We start from the raw sequence: 19341 nt of genomic DNA, 5'->3' as shown, positions 1-19341 counted from the left end.
AACGTTCATATGGTCACAAAAGGAAGACAAGGAGCCATTTAACGCGCTAATAATTTTTTTGAAACAATAGTAGATGTCACAAGTACAAAAAAATTGCATTCACTTACCAGTTTGAAGCATTGAGAACGCGGCGTTGTCTCCAGGTGTTGTGGAACACAAATGGGGTTCAAAATAGCTTCGGAAGATGAAGCCACTGCTACAGTGTACTAGAAGGAGAAGTGTGTCATTTGTGCCGCGGAGCAATGGTGGAGGCAAGGTCGCCGCAGCGATGAATTTCACCCAGCTCACCCAGAGGGTGCCGCACGTACGAGGACTGCTGACCGGCTCCACGTCCCGGCCTGCCGGGCACCGAGCGAGCAAAAAGCGCGCTGCCGGGCTGGTCGTTCTCGTTTCGTGCTGCGACGTACCTTTTTGTGTCTTAACATCTTCAGCATAACTATGTCTGGTTTGGGTGAAAACTTGCATGAAAATGAATAAAATACTATAACCAAGGGCTTTATTCAAAGCATTCGCAATGCTCTGGAGCCTCTTTGACCCCCTCCATCATGGGGTAGCTTTGACCCAAGGAAGCAGTTATTTATTTATTTATTTGTTTGTTTATTTATTTATTTATTTATTTTATTTACAGATACCTTACAGGCCCTTGGCTAGGGCATTGAGTAAGGGGGGGCTAACAAAGGCATGAGTACAAGTTTAGCAAATACCACAAGTAAATGCGTAAAAAGAGCCCCCCCCCCCCCCCCCCCCCCTTTTTTTTTTTTTTTTTGCTGCGGTGCATAAGAGGTTGGGGGCGTATATGTGAGCAAAGGGTACGTAAAGATCTCGGGGGGTGAAACAGCTGTGCCATTTGTGCCATTGAGCACCAAACTCGTTTATCAGCACCATCCTGCCGTTTATCAGCACCATCCCTCCCTCCCTCTTTCCCTTTCTCTTTCCCTCCCTCTTGTGAAGCTGTTCCAACCATATTCCGGGACCCACCAAAGTACCGCATTTACTCGAATCTAGGCCGGCCTCGATTCTAGGCCGGCCCCCAAAATTCAGAAGGTCAGAAAGCCGAGTGAAAAAAAGGCACTGGACTAAGACTAGAACATGCACTTTATTACGCTTGCGGCGCTTGTCGTAGAATGTTCAATGCTCACTCGTCGACGTCGGTGCCCTCATTGTCGCTATCCTCTTTGTCACTGTCCTCTTCCCACAGTGCACTGTCCTCACTTCCGTCCAGCGCGTTTGAAATGCTGCACTTACGGAAGGCCCGCACAATTGCCTCGGCCGGAATTTCGGCCCATGCCACGGCGACCCAGTGCGCCAGTTGGCTGAGTGAAGCACACTTGATGCTCCCGGTCAGTGTCAGTTGGTGATGTTGCAGCATCAGCCAGTCGTTGTAATGCTTCCGCAGCCTGTCCTTGAATGGCTTGTTGATGGCCACCTCGAGCGGTTGTAGCTGGCTTGTCATACCGCCGGGTATTACCGCAATGTCCGTACCACCCTCCAAAAGCGTGGACTTAACGGCATCTGTCAGGTGGCCGCGGTAGGAGTCCAGAACCAGGAGTCCAGAAACAGAAGAGCACCGGCACGTCACTGCCAAACAGTCGTGACCCAATCTTCGACGAGGGCACCACTCATCCAACCATTCTCATGCGCTCGCATGATGACAATCTTGGGGAAAACTTCCCCGGCTGGAAGAGTCTTCCTCTTAAAAATAATGTACGGCAGCAGCTTTTGCCCATCGGCCGTGCAACACAACATCACGGTGTTGCACTGCTTCTCGTAGCCTGCAGTTTTGACCTTGTCTTCTTTCACGCCCTTGTCCTTCACAGTGTAGGCCACAGGCATGTCGAAATACACCGGGGTCTGGTCTGCGTTACCTATCTGGCCCAGTCGGTACTCCTTTTCTACCCGCTTCTTGATGACAAAGCGCTGGAATGCGACCAGCTTCTCCTGGAAGTCAGGGGGCAGCTTTTGGCACACAGACGTCCGCCGTCGCAGGCTGAACCCGAACCGCTTCATAAAGCGAGTGACCCAGCCCCTGCTGGCCTTGAACCGAGTGTGTGCGACGCCTCGTACGTTAGCGATCTCCGTTGCCTTCGCCTGTATCATCTCCGTCGTCACAGGCATTTCACCCTCTCTTTAGTGCCGAATAAAGTCAGCGACTTCTTTTTCCACCTCGTGGTATCGACCTTTCTTGGGTCCTGTGAAGGCCGTACACTTGGCAGTGTAGCTGAAAAGTTCGTTCTGGTGCTCCCTCCATCAGCGCACGTTCTTCTCATCGACGCGGAATTTGCGGTGTGCTTCAAGGTTTGAAGTTTTCTTGGCCTCCAAGACTACCTTCCGCTTAAAAGCCGCGGTGTAGTGGCACCGCTTGGTGGGCGCCATTGTGCCGCGAACACGGGCGCTTCTTGAGGTCACGCAGCAACGACTGAGTTCACAACGTTCAAACAAGCAAAATGGCGCTTGCAAACCTGCAAGCTGCAAGCTAATGGCCGTGAGATGGTGTTGAGTGGCTAGCGGTGACAGGAAAGCCGCATCCTTGAATCTAAGACGACCCCTGACTTTCGTAAATGACTTTTTTAAAAAAGTGTCAGCCTAGATTCGAGTAAATACGGTATGTTTCAAAGACCCTACGTGTCAAATACGCACCAAAATATGTTTCAAATATTGCAGCTGAACGGAAGCAATGACCACCCCACCCCCGCTCAGCTTTTAGCAGCAGTGAATGTGCTCGCTTTCTACAACCTCGCAAAGCCGCCTCATACTGGGAACTGCAGTCCTGAAGTAGTCAGCTCATTGCTTGGTCATAACAAAACAACACCCGAGCAACACTTCCCAGGCCCCATCGATGCGTTAGATCAACTGATGGACAAAGGAAGCCTAGACAACGCGGAAACTGCCCTGAATGCTTTACTGCCAGCAGACCATGCCAGCTACGTTACTGAGAGCGGCTCAAGCCTCCTTGATAACTATGTTGCAGGGTACGTCGCCCGTAAAATGTTGCAAAGAACGGGCTGTACCCTTTGCACCGAATGCTTAACGACAAAAAGGACACCTGCAAGCCTCAATGAGCACGACTTCATTTGTCAGTTTGATTATTCAAGGTTAATGTTGGTGGGCGAATGGCAGGACCAACGTGGCATTCCTGGAACATGGGACGATTGTGCCTCGTTCAGCGACGTCACACCACGTGACATGCTAGCATGCTACAAAAGGCTTCGCTCGTTTACCCTTCTGGTGCCCTTGCGTACCTGATAACCACTTTGGGAAACTCTTTCACTATCTTTTTTCCAATAAGGAAGATGAGTTCTGCTGCAATATCAGATTTCGCAGGGTTTCTGCAAGATGCCAACCTTCCCAGTGTCAGCTGCAGTGCTCATGAGGATGAGCTTTCCCTGCAAATTGTCAAGTTCTACGTCCTGGTCAGGCTCCGCTTTTACGCGAAATCCCTCAACAAAGACAAAAGTTCTCAGCGAGAAAGAGTGAAGCACCCAAAGCTAAGAAGGTGCAAGTGAATGTGTGAACCCCACGGATGACGAAGCCCCGACATGTTTAGAATGAAGTGTCACTTCAGTCGCTTTCGTCTGGTCTGATTTGGAGACCGGAAGGCTTACAGGTTAAATGCCTTTTCAATAAAAGTATTTGCCTGGAATATAACGCTGCATGGGCTAAAAATTAAGCTTGCTGACCGCCGTGAAAAAGAACGCATGTAGATGAAGCCTGTGCCATTGTAGCGGTGATTCTAAAAGTTGACAAGAATTGACCGCGAGTGCACTCGCGGTTCGGCAGCAGTACACCATGGGTTCGGCAGCAGTACACCGGGCACAATGCTCACCAACCCATTTTGCTTCATGGTGCAGGTGTTCGCTGCCATACTTCAAGCACTTCAAGTTCAACTGATTTCGACTGGTCGCGCGCAGACTGAATCACCGACGACCCATGTCGTCAACACAAGCTTCACGCTATCAACTCAAGGTTAATGTTGGTGGGCGAATGGCAGGACCAACGTGGCATTCCTGGAACATCGGACGATTGCGCCTCGTTCAGTGACGTCACACCACGTGACATTCTTGCATGCTACAAAAGGCTTCGCTTCGTCTGCGGGAGCCAGTGGGTTCGGCAGCAGTACACCAAGCACAATGCTCACCAACCCATTTTGCTTCATGGGGCAGGTGTTCGCTGCCATACTTCAAGTTCAACCGATATCGACTGGTCACGCTCTAACTGGATCATCGACGAGCCATGTCGTCAACACAAGCTTCACGCTATCAACTCAAGGTTAATGTTGGTGGGCGAACGACAGAACCAACATGGCATTTCTGGAACATCAGATGATTGCGCCTCGTTCAGTGACGTCACACCACGTGACATTCTCAGATGCTACGAAAGGCTTTGCTTCGTCTGCAGGAGCCAGTGGGTTCAGCAGCAGTACACCAGGCACAGTGCTCACCAATCCATTTTGCTTCATGGTGCAGGTTAGTGATTACTTGCCTGTGAAATGTTACAGAAGCGATAACCGATTTTTAGTACTGCTGCCTTGCCCACTGAACCTTGGGAATGTCTTTACTGATACTCTTTCCATTCGACTAAGTTTGCTGTCATGTTTTGACATGGAACCAAACCCAGGGCCAACTGAAAAAGAAATGCTAACTAAACTTCTGGAGGGCCAAAATAAATTGACTGCATCCGTTAAAACTATCCTAACAAAGCAGGGTGAGATAGAAGAGTGTTCTCTTCATAACAAAAAGGCTTAAAGGTTTGGAACTACAGTTGACAGCCATGAATGTGCTAAAGATGCAAGTCGATAATTTGAAAACCGTCGTTGAACGTCTCAACAAGAATATGTCATATCTACTGAACAGAGTCGATGACTTAGAAATCAGAAGTAGGAGGAACAACATTATTGTCCATGGCCTCAGTGAACAAAGCGACGAGACAAACGAGAACTGAACCGATAAAATACGACAAGAGCTGTTTAAAGAGAAACTGGGGATTGAAATTAATAGCATGGAGCGGTGCCGTAGATTAGGCAAGCCCAGAAACGTCAGCCGCCCTGTTATCGTAAAGTTGCAGGACTACCTTTAGAAGGACCTGATTTTTGGTGCATTCAAAAAATTGAAGAAGACGGGTTTGTTGGCAATGCATGATTTTTCGAAGACTGTACGAAATATAAGAAAAAAACTATGGGAAAGCTCGGCTGATGAAAGAGATTCTGGCGCAAAAGTCAAACTGATTTTTGTTAAGCTTAGTGTCGACGGAACAAAATTTGCGTGGGATGACGTGAAGAACAGACGCTATAAGGCGAACAAAGCTGGTAAATGACTTCAAAAACAATGTAGGCGGGCTTTCTTGATCTTGAACATTAATTGCTGTAGCATCGTAAATAAAGCCGCTCTGCTGGAGGCTTTGTTTATTGAACACGATCCAGACATAGCTGTACTTACCGAAACCAGGCTAAATAGCGACATTTACGACTGAATTTCAACCAAAGAATTATCATGTGCTTCGCAAAGACCGTGACCAAAGAGGTGCTGGAGTAGTGATGGCTTTTAGGGATTCACTCCAGTTTTTGAAAATGTCATAGTGGGAGACAGTTTATTTTGTAAACTATACGTTGAAAATGTTAGATACGTCCTGGGAGCTGTCTACCGTCCACCCAGCTTGCCTGCCACTATTTTGGAAGTATCAGAAGAATATTTGCATAGCTATGTTAAAGTGGAAGGCAAACTGATTCCAGCTGGTGATTTTAACTTACCTAATATTTACTTGTGCAATTTTTGTTGTCAATCATTGCTACTAGTTAACAACAAAATGCTTGACATTGCCTTCACGTTCGATTTACTTCAAGTCATAGACAATTACACTAGGATCCAGAATGGCTCTCAGGCAACTCTTGATTTAGTTTTTGTAAGCGGAACAATCAAAAACAAAGTCTCATGTGAGGTTACAGCTGGCATCTCTGATCACCTAGCTGTAGTGTTAACTTTATTGAACGTTCCTCCTACCAGTTTAGACAGGGTACAGTTTATCCAAATTTTTCAAAGGCCGATGATGAAGCTATTCTTGACCTTCACTACAATACATTCTGCATTCCCGTGTGATATCAATAATTTGTGGTTCATATTTAAAGATATTGTCTTCGATTGTATACATCATTTTGTCCCTAAAATAGCCAAAAAATCGAGCAATTACAGCCACTGGGTTACTCGGGAGGCGTTACAATTGCAGCGTAACCTTAAGTGCCTTAAGAAAAAATAAAAAATTCAAGCACTCCTCAAATCAAAGTAAAAATTAATGAAGCATCGCTTCAATTAAAACTAAAAAATGGTTGCGGCTTAGCTCAGCTAACCTTGGATATGCAAAGCAAAAGCTTGGCTGTTGAGCCTTGGTTTTGCTTGGTTAACCTTTGATGTATCTGTATTGCCGACCATGGCTCAAAGCCGTTTGGTCCCATGCAGCACTCACAGAAGGAGGCCCGGCCTCGCTTTGATTCTTGGCAAACGCGGTACAAGATGAGCCGCATAGCCCGAGGCGACCCAGCGGTGCATGCGTTGGAGGCTGCGGGTTTGGTCGGCTGCCAATCAGTTGAGCGGCTGCTCCCGTTGCGGCCGCCGCCGCTACGTGAGCAGAATGACTTAAAACGGGGCCTTGCGTGCAGCACCGACAGCGGGCCCGGCGAATCACGCGATGTGCTTCGAGGGGTGTGTCACCGTGGGTGTGTCTCTGGTGAAAAGGTTAACTTGCACATCCTCCGCAAAACCACTGGACAAAAGTAGTAAAGCTTTGCTTTAAAATTGCTGCAGATAAAGCCAACTATTATGGTACAACTCTTCCAAGTTTAATCAAGACGTCTCCCCAGCGGTTTTGGCAGTTGGTAGCGCCCACCTCAAGCTCAAACAATACATTTATGATAGACAACGAATACATTAGTGACGACTCTATGCTTTGCTCTGAGTTTAACGAATATTTTACATCTGTATTCACGAAGTTGACAGCAATTTGCCTGTATTCGCTGCGACTTGTCCAAGTATTCCTGACAGTTTTTTCCGAACAGGGTATTTTGAATTTACTCTTGAAGCTCGAAATCGAGAAGGCTTCTGGCCCAGATGACACCCCCAATATTTTTGTAAAAGCAACATGCGGAATGGTGCGCTAAGTACTTATTTGTTTTATTCTCCAGGTCTTTGAGTGAATGTGCGTTACTGGATGTCTGGAGAACAGCCAGGATCAAGCCGATACACAAAAAAGGAGACAAGTCACGTTTTTCAAATTATTGCCCAATTTCAGTTCTATCCAGTTCATGCGAAGTTTTAGAACATATAATACACAAGCACATTTCTAATTTTATGGAACAGCATAACGTCCTAACAAAATTTCAACATGGCTTTAGGCACAGCCATTCTACCTGTACGCAGTTAGTTGATACTGTTCATGGCTTGGCTAGTGCAATTAATGATGGAATTCAAACTGATGTCATTTTTATGGATTTAAAAAAAATCTTTTGACCCAGTTTTTCGCAATAAATTTTTGCACAAGTTAGACAGCATATTAAAAAACGATAAACTAGTCGCATGGATTGCAGCGTACCTCTCTAACCGCCAACAATTTGGTTGTTTCAATTGTACATCATCCAGATATGTTCGTGTTGATTCTGGCGTTCCCCAGGGATCGGTGATTGGACCGTTATTGTTCTGATTTTTATAAATGACATTGTTACCGGACTGGTGTCAAACTGTACGTCAACGATTGTATATTGTACAACAAAGTTGTGTGTGGTGAGGATCAAACTAGGTTAAATCATGACTTTGAAAAAGTTGTGGATTGGTGTAGGCAGTGGCAAATGAGCACTAATTTTGACAAAACTGTTTTCATGAAAATAACACACAAGAAAGACCATTTTACACTTACACACAGCTATACTGCTGGTAACATTAGACTGACAGAAGTAAACCACTATAAGTACCTGGGCTTGTGGATTTCTAACGATTTTAACTGGACTAAGCATATCGATACGGTCTCGTCTAATGCTCTTTAAAAACTTCTTTTTAAGACAAGACGTGCTTTAAAGTTTTGAACCCCCTCCAACGCCTCCTAGCTTACAACACAATTATTCGTCCCATGGTAGAGTATGCAGTAATTATTTGGGATCCATACACTCAAACCAATATTAAAAATCTAGAAAACATTCAAAAGAAGGCGGTGAAGTTCATATACAATTCTTACGGGCGCACATCGATAACTGCACTTCTTCATAAGAGCAACCTGCCAACAGTATCAGAAAGGAATTGAATCTTAGGTCTTAAATTTTTCTATCAAATAGTTACTGCTCAGTATGCTATTGACACCTCCAACATCTTAAACTTTTCAACTGGTTACGATACAAGACGCCGACATGCACTATCAATCACGCTGCTCAATCCATGCAACAACTGCTTCAAATACTCATACTTCACAAGAATCATTGTCGATTGGAACAACCTCTCGAACAATGCGGTAAATGAAAAATCACTGTGCTTTCGAGTCGCATCAGCTCACATGATGTATCTTTTTCTGTTTTATGTATGTTTTTTGTATGTTTGTGTGTGTTTTGCCACGAATGGGACTCATGTAAATTATGTTTCTCCCATCCTGATAAGATCTTGAACAAAGATCGCGATATTAATAAATAAATAAATAAATAAATAATGGTTAATTCTTGTTATTCTTCTCGCTTCATTTGCACAAGTTGCTGCACTCAAAATAAAGCTTTTACACAAGGGGAAAATTCTGTGTATTTGGCAGAATAGTTAAGAAGCTGTATTAATACAAGCCTGCCGATTTCTACAGCGCGACATACCGCACGGTTAGATGTACAACCTACATGCTGGGGCGGCGGGCTGGTGGCATCGCTGCGGCAGCAGTCCTCTGACGTGTAGCGGTCTTTCGCGCCTGTCGGATTCGTCATTGCGAAATGAGCCCGTGCTCCCTTTTAAGACTCCACACTTCTCCTTCTAGAACACTGTACCACTGTGGATGTAGTTGGCAGACAGGGTATAAATTCAAGCTCAATGTGTAGCAATGTTTTTCTTTTCATTCGCGCTCCGGGAGAAGTAGTAGTTTGATGCGTATCGTATATGATACACTATGCGGTAAGGGGTTAACTTGTTGCTTTTATTTAAAGGGCGAAAATGTATTAGATGTTGCGGAGAGTCATGGACAACTATCAGTTAATTTACTGCACTTATGAAAGTGAATGCAGTAAAGGCATAATGATAGGTGGTGTACTTAATGTACGCAACTTTTTTGCAGTTCCGCATCTATCGGCAAGACCAAAATGACACCCTATGAGTATACAACCGCATTTCTTCAGTTTCACGCTCATATCTACCTTTACTCAGGTAAGTTCATCCAATGTCCTTTTCCTCTTTTTTTCCAGTTCCTGTTGTTGCTTGTGTGGAGAAAACATATGAGGCACAGTAGTTCAGCTACTTGGGCGGGGAAAGTATATAGTGTAGAATATACTAGAGGAATGGCCGGGTGTCCGACCGGTGTAGGGGAAACTTGGGTGATTAAAATTAACTGGGAAAGTAGAGCTGCTTCGCGTGCAGTACTGGAAGGGCAGCTAAAATCCATTTAGCTCCAAATTTTTTCTTCGGTACTTATCGAACATTTCATTTTAATGGCACAGCACAAGGGAGTGCGATGTATCACACATGTTAATACAGTAAAAGCTTGTTAATTTGAACTACAAGGGGGAACCATCTCAGTTCAAATAATGAAAATTTGAACTAATGAAAGTGAACAACAGTACACTGCGATTGGGAAGGAGTAGGGCATGTCAACAATTTGGTGCTTGAAAAAGTCTCCGAATGCAGTCTGCCTTTTGACCTTGAAGGCGACAGCCAGCACTTTTTGCTCTAAAGAGGGAATGTAGTAAAAGCTGAAAAAGAGGCGGGTGGCATTCAATCTGGTCCTAACGTCCAATCGGACGCCGCACCGGTGCTTCCCCCTCCTCGCCGTCACTGGCAGCAACCGGTTCTGCGCTTAAATATTGTTGCGTCCTGCCAAATGAAACGCAAATTGGCTCCACACAAGGAGGAGGACTTTATTAGGTGATAGGCCTAGATGGCGTGATCCGGAAGAGCAAGCACCAAAGGTGTGGCCAATATGGTGAACAAAGTAAAAGCCGGCTCTTCTTCGCCGTTGTCTTCCGTGGTCCATTTTAACAGCGTGCTGCATTCCATGGCATGTACCCACACGGGGGATAGCGGCTGTGTCTGGACGGCGTAGATGTACAGACAACAATGTGATGCTTTCATCCATCAGCACACCACACACTACTTCACTTGTATCCACATCAGAGTAGTCTGCAAAGAATACATCTTCCAAAACGTCCGTTAGATTGGTTTATTTCTCTTCCTTTCGCGGGCAACGCTGCCTCGTGTGTAGGCACCGGGTGCTTTTTCTGTTAACCAGGCGCCATGCTGCCAGTGTGGTGGTGTGTAGTTCGACCTATCTGTGGCGGAACCTGCTCAAGTTCGAATTAACAGGCTTTTTTATTCATAGACTTAGATCGAGCTTGGCTGGGCTAAATTTAGTACAGTTTGAATTATCCATAAATTTGAATTATTGAAGTTCAAAATAACGAGCTTTTACTGTACAACTGTAAAAGAGAACGACATGAACATTCTGCTGGTGTGTTTTGATGTTGTCCTATACTATTTGTCATTTGGTATAGCATCCTGTGTTACGAATGCTTAATTTTGTACTATGTTGTTCTTTGCCTTCACGACAATGCAAGTTAAAGGGGCCGTGCAGACAAAATACAAGTTTGTCTTATTAGAAATAGTGCCCTCAGCGCTTGCCAGGCTGCAAATGATGCTTTATGCACTGAGAAGTTAGACATTTTGAGTCAAAGTTTTAATTCTCCCAATAAATCGTGGGTTTTCGGGGCGTTGACAATGACATATCCAAAGCAGGGCCTTAAAACTAAAGATAGCCTGCTCTACAGGGCTGCTACCATCTCACAGGTGGCTGTTTGGTTATCTTGTTATCGCTGACGCTCATAGATGGCGCTGCAGTACTGCTGACCTGCCAAAGTTTGCACTTTGCTTCTGGCTGGGCTTCTATATCTGCCGTATTTTTAGTAGGGCTCACACTAATCGTTTCCTAAAACATAAGCTATGACTCAACAAACACGGTCATGTAAGTGACCGTGCGCTTATGTCAGTTGGTCAGTGTTGTGTCAGACAAGTGCAACGCGCCCGATGGCTGTGCTAGGCACTGTCAGCTGGCAAAGTGCTGCACTAACTGCTTCGGTGTTTACGTGTTCATTTGTAACTTTAATTGTTCACCCTGTAATTTTTACTGCTATAAAAAGAACGTGCCCTTAATTTAGGCGCAGATAGCTTGTTCGGCAAGCTTATAAATCCCACCTAATTTGCGTTTGCTTTTGCTGGCCAACGCAAACGCTTTTGCTCAGCCAATCGCATAGCTGGGCATATGGCTTCGTAGGTTCTGTTGTGGGAAATGAGCTAGTGGATCGCATGGCTATTCATTTTTTTCCTAATTATATAGCTTATTCGAGTGAATTTTAGTTAAAAGTGGTATCGGTATGATTCTAACGAGGCAATGTTCCAAATGTTTTGTCTGCATGGCCCCTTTAAAGGGACTGTGAAGATGACATGCAGCTTTGATACAAACAAAAAGATTGCCTTGGTGTGATAACAAATATGCAAAGTTTAATGCGAACTGCATTTCATTAGGCTAGATAAGTATAAAAAGTGTGGATGTTGTAGAGGCACTTTTTGCATTGATGTCCGTGGGCAATGTCCACCTCTGGCTTGTGCGACTGGCTGACGCTGTTAAAAACAGACATAGGATTCGCGAGGACGGGGCCCTATCTCTGTGTGGTCCTTGCAACAGAGTGAGACAAGTGTTGTCTACTCGGGCCGTGCGCATTAGAAACTAAAACAAATATTTTGGTGGTTCTTATTGGAATGTTAAAAGTTCAGTTAAGAAAGCTTGGTTAAATACTAGTGCTAGGTTCCTTAATTAGTTGAGTAGGAGTAAAAAGTGGTTATGGCAACTGCACCAATGCAGCCTATAAATGTGATTGCTTTGTTGCTAAATTTATTTGCCGTTTATTTGTCTGCAGGGTGTAACCCAATGTTTTGTTTTGAAAATTTGAGTACACATAGAGCCCTCCTAATGATGTACTCATTGCAAAAGCATTAGTGTCCCATTGCCAAACATGTCCTATTGTCATTATCTCTTACCTTTTGACTTCTTTTTTTTCTTCTCTCGGCTACCGTGAGTGTGCACATACCCCCACTCGCATTGCTGCTACTCTAATTGCTACTTCTGTAATTAGCAGGCTCCGTTTAGCAGGAGTGTACTTTGTTGCTAGTCCGTGGTCACAAACTCCCGATTCAAGCTGAAGCTGGACCATTTCTTTCCTAGAATTTAGGCATTCTTCCCATAGTGCTGTAAAGCACTCTGTGGTGCATAGTAGTAGCCACTGTCTTCGCAAGAGGCCCGAGGGGGACCGAGCTGAGCAGCAGTTCCCCCCATGTGCGGTGCAGACATGGTGCGGGCAGAGGGCCTGCTGGGCTCCCTGACGAGCTCCCTGCCGGCGTTGGTGATGGTGGAGAAGCTGGACACGTGGCAGCTGCTGCAGATGGTGGCCATCTGCATGTTCAGCCAGCAGCACTGCGCCCAGGCTCCCGAGCCTCCGGAGCCCAGGCCTGGCCGGAAGCCCTCGCAGCTCCTTCTCGACCTAGTCGGTGGGTCTGTCAAGCTTGCGTTTTTAGGAATGTCAAGGAGTATCTTGCCGATCGGCTGTTCTCATGTAAAGACAGGAGCACCATTTTGGATCTACCAGAGGCATGTGCAATGTGTGCACCCTAATCCCTGAAACCCCAGTAGCTGTGCACAGGGTTCCCTTTGCCACAAAGCACATACATCCTTCTGGCTTCATCACGCAGGCATTGATTTTCCACAGAATGCCAAAGCCATAAAAAAAGAAGACCGACGTAAAACTAAGTTCTTGCAGCCCCTTTAAAAAAAAGGTAGTGCAGTTCGTACCTTGTGATGCTCTGGTAGAAAAAACTTTATTGAAAGGCTGTTTCAGTGTTATGCACGTTCGAAACCGATTAAAAAGTGCAGTTTTCTCCTCCAAGTTGCCAGAAATTTGATTTTTTAGGCTCTTAAGGTGACATAATAAATGTCGTTCTTTGGCTCCAAATCAAGGTTCTTCTGCTCCAAAATTGAAATTTCACTGCTCCAAAAACTGCTCCCAAAATAGATTTAGCTGTCTCACCCCTGGGCTGGTCATTTTTTGAAAAGAATGTACCTGGTTATGGTAAGGGCTTTGGTACCGCGTAATTTTTGGTTTGTATTTAGATGGCAGCGCTTAGGGTAAGCAAGAACTTCTAAATTTATTCACCATGTGCAACGATCTCTGCACGTTTCAATTACTTTATTCTTCATAGGAAACTGTCAGGTTATGGGCAAATTTTAAAGATGAAGCTCGATAAGTAATATTTTTAATAATTTTAAATTGTAAATTGTAGCAACACAAAATTTTTTTGGTAAGTACGTGTTCAATTTTGAATAAAAATGGCAAAAGTTCTGGTTATGTCTGGTGGTTAAGTCACAATTAAGCCGGAGCCCTCCACTACGGTGCGCCTCATCGCCTGTGTAGCGCCGGCGTGTTAAACCTCATAATCAATCAATCAGTCAATTATCAAAGAGACCAACTGTATACCTAATCATGAGATTGGCAGAATTTGTGAGTATGCGCAGCTAATGTGTAGGTTGCTATTTTTTCAACCATGATCGGTTCAAAAATCCTGGCCAGGAGAAAACACTACATAGCGTACCAAAACTGAAGGAGTACAATTATAGCTGCATGTGAAGGGGCAGGATGGGTCTGAGAAGGTTGAGGAGCTTTGAAATACATGTCTGAATCTGTTGCTGATGCTGAGTGGTTGTTGTACTGGAGGAGTTCATTGTGCAACAGCACTTGCATTTGGAGCGGGGAACCCGGACAAACTGGTTTAGAAAGAAAGTGTGTTGATCCGTCCAAGTGGGTGAAGAAGTCGTAGCGTGGAAGAAAAATAACAGTAGATCCTGAGACTCGATGAGCAGTTGTCTGGCCTATGTGACATGATGGACCCACTGCAGTCTTTGTGACTTTAGGGAGAGCTGTGCAATGTGTTCAGTGAGGCTCTCGAGTTGTGCTGCACCTTTTTGTTCTCCCTGAACTCTGCACTTTGTGTGCAGCCGGGGCTCACGTTCGGGCGGCTCCCCGTTGTCTCTCTCTTGCAGCAAGCATGTTGCACGCCTTCCTGCTGCCCATGCATGCGCTCCAGGACCCTCGAGACATGCGGGACTGCGTCAGCGTGCCCGTGGTGAAGGTGGTTCTTGACTGGCTCCTGTGCAAGCAGGAGATTTTGCGCAGCGAGGCTTTCGTGAGGAAGCCACAGTGAGTGCACACTCTGGCGCTACTGGGGGAAGCCCTGTCACGAGGGGATGCTGGAACTGAGATAGCGCAGCATTTGTTTTCTATCAGCTTCCACGGTTGGCCTTGTCTGGAAACTCAAGGTGCATAGTCACATGCCATTGCAAATGTTAGGGTGTTTTTGTGCACCTCATGTACAGGCACGGCCACTGTTAGAACTAACACGGAGTGCTACGACGGGCACTGCAGGAATCTTGTGGCACATGCGCAATCAGTGCCAGAAACGGAGATAGCTGCGCGTTGTCTGCTACGGTTCCTTCCACTTCGTCACGTGCAGCGAAAGGGCGAAAGTACTGCTGCCATGGTGCTCTGTTTAAGTATTTGAACGGAGTTATCGAGGCACGCATGCAAGATGCACCCAAAAATTTTAAATGTTTTGTAATTTATCGTCTAATTAATCTGAAGCATGGGCTTACTAAATCAACGTTGTTTCTTGCGTGATTTTTCTTTGCAAGGTTAAAGTTCTGAAACCGACCCTCTGTAACGAAAATGACCCTCCGAAAGTGGAAGGCGCATTCAAAATTTTCTGTGCACAGCGATTGGTGCTTTGATAACTCAGTTCGAATATGTTATGTTACAACACCGTGGCTAGATTGTTTGTGTCTTTTCTCCACGCGCGGCGAAGTGGGAGGAACCATAGCAGACGATACGCAGCTATCTCCACCTCTGGCACTGATTGTGCATGTGCTGAAAGATTCCCGTGGTGCCCTTCGTGGTGCTCCATGGAGCATGGCCCCGTTCTGCCATGTGAAAATGAGCCCATTTGAGCCCAATGAGCCTGAGTGAGTGGACTCATGAGTGAGTTCGCCAACCTCTGTAACAGCCTGCGATTGGCTATCTGAACAAGCAGTGCGGGTTGGCCAGGATAATTTTTAGTATGGGGAGTGTCGACGGCTTGCCTGACATGGCACAGTCATGTTGAGGGCATCAAGGGGAAGCAGCTGCCCATGAGCTGCCAGGCTAAATCACTCTTCAGGTGTGTTAGTGGGTTGCTCCTCCACCGCCAGGAAAAGCCAGCTTGGGGGGGGCACTTTTGCGCCACTTGACGTTTGACATATGGGGGACACTGCTAATTTTGTTCAATGGAAGTGTAATTTTTGCTTATTGTTCACATCGTAAATGTATAACGTTCATAAATTGTTTGATATACAAGATAGTTCGATGTAAACAGGTTCATTACAGTCAGGTTCGACTGTATTTTGAGAGAGAGAGAGAGAGAGAGAGAGAGAGAGAGAGAGAGAGAGAGAGAGAGAGAGAGAGAGAGAGAGAGAGAGAGAGAGAGAGAGAGAGAGAGAGAGAGAGAGAGAGAGAGAGAGAGAGAGAGAGAGAGAGAGAGAGAGAGAGAGAGAGAGAGAGAGAGAGAGAGACTTTATGTCCGGTCGGATTACATTTTCAATTGCTTTGTGAATTTTTGCTGATTCTCATTATAAATATATTATGTTCATAAATTGTTTGCTATACAAGATAGTTTGATGTAAACAGGTTTGTTACAGTTGGGTTTGACTGTATTTTCGATTGCTTTGTGGTTGTTTGCTTTTTGCTTTACTTTTTTCTCCTTTTTTGACTGGCCCCCTATGAAATGAAATCCTGCATATGCCACAGGTTCAAGCAATGCATTCTGCAAAGTATTCTACAGTATTCTACATTCTATCAGCCAAATGCCTTTGGCATTTGATTAAGAGGTGATGGAAGTGAGAAGTGCCTGATACTGTGCTGCATTAAAGGGGAATTTGACCCACGGCTGCTGATGTGATTGGTTGACTTTGCCTACGGAAGGCAAGTTTTGCATGCAAAATAAGAGGGCCTTCACTGCTCATGTGAAGCGAAGTTGTCAAGTCGTTATTAGGTGCTCATTGGTGGGGCACTGTTCTTTAATTCACAGGGTCTGGCATGGGTTTTGCAAGCTCCTGAATGCCTTGGTCCTGGTGGTTCCTGCAGATTTCCCAAAAGAAGAGTGTGAGATTTTCTTTTTCAAATCATCGCTGAAGCATACGTTGTACACTGCATTAATTTCCTTTTAACTGTGGGCAACTTCAACATTTTTTTCAGTTACCACTATTCCCTTGCCAGAAGACTGGGATGTTCAGTGTTTCACACCACTGCAAGAAGCCCACAGGTTTGTTCACTGCTCTTTTTCAAAGAAAATGTTAATAGGGCATGAGAGTTGTGAAATTGGGCAGGGGCATGCTTATGGTTGGAAAATTATATAGGTAGCTTCGAAATTCAGCCTCACAATATCTTTGCAGGTAAAAGCAGTATCGTATTGATACGAACAGGAATTTGTGTAGTTGTCTTTTTGAATGATCGGAGCTAATTGCGTTATCAAACAGCTGTGATAGAAGTTTTGGCAATGGTTGTGTGCAAGATAATTTATTTTTGCCTTTGTTGTCACTTTTTACAGTCTAGTGAAAGCAAGAATGGGGCTAGTAGAGGATGGCCTTGTGTGAACTTTTAATTTATGCCTTTTCAGGGATCTCATCTTTGACTTTTATGCCTTTTCAGGGATCTCATCTTTGACTACAGCAGTTCAATGTTGGGCAGGGAAGAAATGGGAGACCTGAGGGCAAGCAGGCTGCTGGCCATTGCAGAGGTGTTGGGCAAAATTGTTGTAAACAAGTGAGTGACTTGCTCCTAAAGATCTCCTTTTTAGCCCTGCTTGTTTTGTTTTTAAATGCATTTCCTTGTGGCAGAATTACCTTATGTAGACTTGGTGAAGGCTGCACCTTTTTTTTTTACCCGTGATGTCGATGCCATGTAGCTTTTACATAGGTGCGCCATATCCAATTCAATTTTAGGGCCATGTGCAAACAGCTCGTAATTATGCTGTTATTATGGCATGATATCTGGCACTGAAAATTGTGCTACCTAGCTTATGATTGGTAACTGCCCCCTCTCCTGACCGTGCTCCTAAGGAACCCCTCGCTCCTGCCTGGTTGCAGATGCGCTTGGTAGCAGTGTTATTGTTATCGCTGTCGCCTTTTCTCGGGTTCTGCGTATCAGCGTCTTTTCAACGCGTGTACGGAGTTCGGTGGGTTTTCTCTCTTTTTTTAATCGTAGTTGGGCAGGACCAGTGAAAGGTAGGAGCACTCTAAAAGGCAGGTAAGCAGGGTAAAGCAGAAGAGAGGCTGAAAAGTTGCTATGCCATATTCGGTTGAGGACAAATGGGGCGGAGAAAGAATTATCTTACAGATAGGGCACATTGCTCCATGTGCTGTGTAGTAGAAACTGCTGAGTAGCTATCACCACAGCCACTAGCAGAGCATGCATACAGATGTGAGAGAGGCTGCATATTGACCTGCACAGACCATGGCAGAGGTTCTGCCGGTGCCACTAGCCTGCAGTACCTTCACAGCGCTGTAGGCAGGGCATGGCTGTTGTGTGCCAATTTTTTGTACCTAATTGAAATTTTTCTTGCCCAAGCTGGCAGGTGCAACCCTTATTCGAGTACAGTCAAACCTCGATGTAACGAACTTCAATGTAACGAAACCCTCGATGTAATGAACCTCTGAATTTTTTTTAACTTCAAGTGTATGCACACCATGTATTTTCGCCCTCCATGTAATGAAGACCCGCTTGCTGAAATTTCAATGTAACGAAGTCCCATGGACAATTAGGCACGAAATTTTGGTTGTAGAAGTAGAGTTTGGGAGACGCAAGTGCCAAAACGGGGTCTCTAATAAAACGCGAACGGCGACACGGGCCGCCCAATGCCGTGGATGCAGCGAGCTGCAGAGCCCATGAGCGAACTCCTAGCCTAAAACTGCATATAGCGCTACCGCCGCCGCATGCCGCCGTGTTGCCTTTCGTTCGAGTTCACTGAGGCTTGCGGGGTTTCGTCATTCCAGAGGTGCACGGCAAGGCCTTTGCGGGTCATTATGAGCCTTGCGTGCACGTTTTTTTCACACCTGTGTCCGTGACTGCGCGCACCGGTGGCGGCTTCTGTTTCGGCTAGAAAGCAAGTCTCGCCGCGGGCCGCAGTAGGAGGAGCCTGGCGACTTTAGCCAATAGGGAGGCACGCTTCCTATTGCGGGAGCTTGGAAGTGCTTGGGGGTGCCAGCTCGCCCCGCCAGAGACAATTAGGCTTGCCACCGCGCAGGATATTTGATGGGCACTTCCCTAAGCGGCGTGTATGACAATTTGAAATGCAAATTTTGCCCATATTATCATGTTTTTTCCCGCATGAACAACTTCGTTTGCCCCTAGTGTTGCATTTGAGCGAGCAGTTATAAGCGGTCACTGGAGCTACCGGCATCGTGCAAGGGGTCTCCGTGGCTGCATCAGCATGCCTCTGGCTTGCGAGGCCCATTTTTGCAGGCAAAAAATGCTCCATGCGGTTCACACTAATGCCCGCGTAGACGATTAAGCTTCGACAGAAACAGTGCGCCAACTGTGTATGCGCACCACGTTTTTGTGTGCAGGAACTGCTTCACGTGGTTAACTCTTCATTTTAACCACGAATTTCAATGCAACGAAGTAAATTACGAATTTTACTGGCTTCGTTATATTGAGGTTTGACTGTATATATGGTAGTAACCTCTGGGGAGAAATTTCGTTTGGGTATAGTAATCTGAAACTCTGCCCCCTTTCCAGGGCTAAGTGTACCTGGAATCCCATATGCAAGTAAAATACATGGCCTTTTTCATGCAGTTTGAAAATTGGGCTTTATCGTAAAGTCTCATACACGCATTTGGTTTGAGTTTACACATAAGCATGAAAGAGGTGCAAATGTCTTGACTGCAAGTTAAGGATCTTTGAATAGAGATATTTTAAGTTTAGTGTGCATGTAATTTCTAACTTGCATGCCAGTAGCCTCATTACTTAGAATGCTTTCTCTATCATGCTTTTGGGGC

General features: G+C 45.5%; 1 protein-coding gene across 2 annotated transcripts in view; it reads left to right on the top strand.

The window, feature by feature from the left end:
* The window catches only part of LOC144154939 (nonsense-mediated mRNA decay factor SMG7-like), an 81957-nt gene that overhangs the window by 17959 nt on the left and 44657 nt on the right, over nucleotides 1-19341 (top strand). For both annotated transcript variants that reach the window (XM_077686081.1, XM_077686083.1), the window contains exons 9-14: nucleotides 9277-9365; nucleotides 12552-12752; nucleotides 14299-14455; nucleotides 16374-16447; nucleotides 16541-16607; nucleotides 16994-17107. In XM_077686081.1, the coding sequence (XP_077542207.1) occupies nucleotides 9277-9365; nucleotides 12552-12752; nucleotides 14299-14455; nucleotides 16374-16447; nucleotides 16541-16607; nucleotides 16994-17107 (702 nt within the window). The remainder of the gene's footprint in view (nucleotides 1-9276; nucleotides 9366-12551; nucleotides 12753-14298; nucleotides 14456-16373; nucleotides 16448-16540; nucleotides 16608-16993; nucleotides 17108-19341) is intronic.

The sequence above is a fragment of the Haemaphysalis longicornis genome, unplaced genomic scaffold, assembly GCF_048455015.1.
Source record: "Haemaphysalis longicornis isolate Haplotype H1 unplaced genomic scaffold, Haemaphysalis longicornis Haplotype H1 scaffold_1, whole genome shotgun sequence".
Taxonomy (NCBI): Eukaryota; Metazoa; Arthropoda; class Arachnida; order Ixodida; family Ixodidae; genus Haemaphysalis; species Haemaphysalis longicornis.
The sequence above is the reverse complement of the archived record's forward strand: the minus strand, read 5'-3'. Positions and strand labels throughout refer to the sequence as shown.